We start from the raw sequence: 4,391 nt of genomic DNA, 5'->3' as shown, positions 1-4,391 counted from the left end.
AGGAATCCACCGTCTTCTCTGCTTTTCCTTTTCATCAATTCCACCCTTTCTCTCTTCTTCCAACTCTTCGATCTGCGAAACGTCGTCGCTTTTCCGATCGCATTGCTCTCAGATCACAGGGCTTTGTTCAATTTCTGAATAAAGTTTCTTCTTTTATCTTTTTGTTTTTGTTTTTCTTTCTTCGATTCAAGAAGCATAAACCCTAGAAACGGTAATTGTTTTGGTCTTCTTGAATTTTTGAGTTCGAGAAGATGTTTGGGTGTCTGCAGTATCGAATTCTTGAGTAGTTTGTTCTTTCATTTGGTTGTTTTGAGCACTGTTTGGATGCTGAGAATATGGAGGAGAAATCCGAGGAACTTATTTTGTTGGGTTCAAGAAATTGAGAAAATGTCAGTCAGGTGGTCGTGTTAGGTGCAGTTGAGTGGTGGTTTTTGTTTTCTTGGGTCTTAACTCCGAAGTGATGGGAATTTGAAATTCTAGTCTGTTGGTTTTGGGGTTCTGTGATGTGTGTGTTGATCAAGGGCTTTGGATGTTGCTCCAGGAAAAAGTTGAACTGAATTGGGACAAGATGGATGAGAATGATGTTTCCATGGAAATAAATCCAAGAAATTTCTTCGGATCATAACCAGAGACTTCCGGTTTCTCAGAAAATTGATGAAGACTCGGGTACGGTTTTGGTAATTATAGCCTAACCATAATCTTTAGATGCTGAGAAAGCTCAGATTAGGATGACCTAAGAGAAAATTTTGAATCTTTTATTTTACATAATTTAGGTTTGTCAAAAAATATGAGCAACACGTTTTAAGTAAGCAGAGTAATGCAAAATTGAAGATTCAGGAATTTTACTTCTCTTTTCCTGCCTTTTCTTAGCAACCAATCAGAGCCTGGACGTTTTGTGACATAAGAAAGTTCATCTTCATTTATTTGTCATCGAGTTTGAATCTTTATGTGACAGACTGTGAAGGGCACACAATTTTATGTAATGAAGTGAAGAGCATTAATGCAGATTCCTCTCCCGGGCCTGAAGTTTACGATGCCCTTTTGTTTCTCGGTATGTCTTCTTCACTAGCTACTACTGATATTCTCTATCCTTCTTCTAGGGGAGCTTTGATTGGTTTGTGAGTTGCTTTGTTTGATTTTAGGTATTGAGTATGAAAATTTGTAGAAGAAACATCTGGAAGAGAGTTAGCTTCTGAAGAAGAAGTACCTTGAAAGAATGCTTGGAACAGAAGCGACTGTACAATGAAGTTATTTAACTCAAAGGCAACATCAGGGTCTTCTGCAGATTTAGACCCTTAAATCAAGCTGAAATGGCTAATGGATCTACTTCTATAGTTGATTTTGAGTCATCTCGAGAAAATGAGCTTCAAATCATTTGCTCTGATTCTTCAAAGAAGCAATTTAAGTTCGACCATGTGTTCAGGCCTGGGAGTGACCAAGGTAACCTGAACAAACTGATACTTGATTTTGTTACTCTGGATTAATTAGTTAATTGGTCTTGCCTGTTTAGAAGTTTTTAATTCCAGGTTTGTTAAATATGCAGAGGCTGTTTTTGCACAAACTTCACCAATTGTGCCTTCCATGCTGGATGGGTACAATGTCTGTATATTTGCCTATGGACAAACTGGAACTGGAAAGACCTTTACAATGGAAGGAACTCCAGAAAATAGGGGAGTCAACTACAGGACTCTGGAGGAGTTGTTCCAAATTTCAAGGGAGAGAAGCATCATAATAAATTATGAATTGTTTGTTAGCATGTTCGAGGTTTACAATGAGAAGATAAGGGACCTTTTGGTAGAAAAATCCAACCAGCCTCCTAAGAAGTAAGGTCCTCTGAACTGAATTCTTTACTATAGTTGTACCATTTCAAGTATGGTATTCTGTCAAACATGCAACTTATACATATATTCTGATTCTGATAACAGTGGAATAACAAAATGGTTTATTTTACCACTAGAAAAAATAAAAATAAAAAATGAGAGAGAACCATGATCATAAGCAAGATTAAGTAGTGTCATGCTTATGGCAAAAATTTTTTAACAGAATTTATTTTCTGTTGAGAACTTACATGTAAATTGGATGATAGAATGCACTGTAGTCGTGTAGTTCTCACTTTGCCACTTGCACAAACATTACAATTTTTTTCTGTGTAAAATGATGTTTGAATTTTGGACCAAAAAGAGATACTGCAAACAAAGAGAAATACTTTATTTCTTGGTGATTATATTTATTAATAAACACAACATAAGTAGCTCTGGATTAGTTGGTGTAGACCCTTCATTTTGTCCTCTTGGTACATGATGCCCAACTTTGCCCTCATTCATTTTTTGTTACTTGTTTATGATCTTATGGTCATTTTCTAAGCTATTTTTAAGCTCTTTTCGGTGGTCAACTCTTTCAGTCATTACCTTTGGATTTTTATTGGAGATACCTTAGGGGACTTTTTAGGGATCACTAGCGTGCTTGCTTAGTGACACTTTTTTTTTTTTTTTAGTTTACGATTTTTGTCTAAGTTTTATTTGATTTCTAATGCATTTAGGTTTAGGTTTGTTTTTCTATTGCATGGTTGTCGGATTTGATCTTGATTTGCATGAAATTGACATTTTTTATATTTGATTGGATGTACCTAATATTTTGATCTTAGTTTCATGAATTTGAACTTTAATTTTTGGTTGACATAAAATTATTTTATTTATTTGTTTATTTATTTACATAGTCTTTTTTAATTTTGTATTACTGGTGCACTAACTTTAGTTTTGTCTTTTTTTCTTTCACATGGGATCACCTTTTTAATGGATGCAAGGATTCTTTATGAGGTCATGAGGAGATCACGTGGAAAGCATTGGAGGGAAGAAAAGGCTTCAATTCTCAATCATGAAGACTTTTCAAGAAGTTTTCAGTTTTGATCTTTTCAAGAAGGTTGAGATAAGTTCGCTGAATTTTAATCTTGGTTTTGCTCATTTTCTTTTATTAACTCTCTTTGGTTTTAATTATTCTAGATTAGGATTGGGTGTGGACAAACTGGGCCACACATGAGTGTTGCTAGAATCCATTGTTTAGGTCAATGTGTGAATGGTCTTTGTTGTTTCATGGTTTAGAATGGAATTTTGATTTGATTTAACCTAAGTTTTTACCTAATAAAGCCGTTTGATAATCCTATGATAATTGGCTTTGAAATCATCAGTTTTATTTTGATTTATGAGGATTTGATTTTATGTATTTTTGTTTAGTTGATTCTTGGGAATCCACATTTCATAATTCACATACATGCATGTTACTTAAAGAGGAAATTGTATGATTTAATTGGATACTCACTTAGGGCCCTTTAGGCATTTATTTTAGCGTTTAATTCAGGTCTAATTAATCATTTATACAACTGTAAATTTGTTCCATGTGTTAGATTACAATTAGCTTATGTTTACAACACTTTTTATCTATGATTTGATATACATATAACATTTAAATACTTGATCTTATATTGGATTTATTTAAACCTTTATTTAGGAGTCTTTCGATATTGGGATTTGAAATCAAAATAGGACACAATAAACCACTTAAATGGTTGCAAGCTTAGTTCATACAATAAGTCATAATTCATACATCAGATCGCCTAATTCTAGCGCGCACACACACAAAGACACAGACACACATAGACACACACACACACTTGTCTTTAGGTTCTTTCTAGTGGTTCATGATTCCCATGTGTTTTAATGATTTTAAAAAAATGTTTTCGATTGCTCCTAAAACAAAATGAGTTCTCAAAGTTCTATATTTAAATTAATCTTAGATCAATTAGGTAATGAAAAGTTTACTTTCTAAAAGACCATTCTACCTATTTTATTCGGTATGCAACTTTCAAAAGTTTTAAAAATGAGTTTTGGTTTTGAATAAATACGAATTAAAATTCATAACTCCAATCAATGGAGTCTTTATGGATGAATTCGTGGAAATTAAAATGAGATTTGATGGATCTCTACATACAGAGTTTTTCAAAATATGGTTTTTTACTAAAGTTGTTGATAGTTCATTATACCCTTGAACTTGTAAATTTGAATTTGACCATTTAGAAACTCTTTAAAATTTTTCTAATTATTCCATGGTGTTGTAAACTTCTTGAATTTGATTTTAAGATTTTGTTTGAGGCAAAAATAATAACCCAATTAGAAGATATAAATCAATCTTTTAGTGATGAGGATTTTAGTATATGTTATGACATTGTTGCCTGTGAACTAATCTTCTTGTTTTATGGAAGCGCTTAACAAACTATAAAGGTACGTTTTTCACTTTCTGTGATTATTGCTTATTGAGAGTGCATGTTTTAACATATACTTTGATCCATGCTATCCACTGATTTACCCATTAATTGCCATAATTACTTCAACTTACTT

At 33.0% G+C, this 4,391-nt stretch overlaps 1 protein-coding gene across 1 annotated transcript; it reads left to right on the top strand.

Moving 5' to 3' along the window:
- Positions 1-1,221: 1,221 nt before the first annotated feature.
- Positions 1,222-2,906, top strand: LOC117905862 (kinesin-like protein KIN-14S). The gene is made up of 3 exons (XM_034818720.1): positions 1,222-1,440; positions 1,544-1,823; positions 2,804-2,906. Exons 1-3 carry the CDS (start codon positions 1,311-1,313, stop codon positions 2,904-2,906), a joined length of 513 nt encoding a protein of 170 aa, XP_034674611.1. The 5' UTR covers positions 1,222-1,310.
- The last annotated feature ends 1,485 nt before the right edge of the window (positions 2,907-4,391 follow it).

This window comes from Vitis riparia, chromosome 18, assembly GCF_004353265.1.
Source record: "Vitis riparia cultivar Riparia Gloire de Montpellier isolate 1030 chromosome 18, EGFV_Vit.rip_1.0, whole genome shotgun sequence".
Taxonomy (NCBI): Eukaryota; Viridiplantae; Streptophyta; class Magnoliopsida; order Vitales; family Vitaceae; genus Vitis; species Vitis riparia.
Note: the sequence above shows the minus strand (reverse complement) of the source record. Positions and strands in the feature narration are given on the sequence as shown.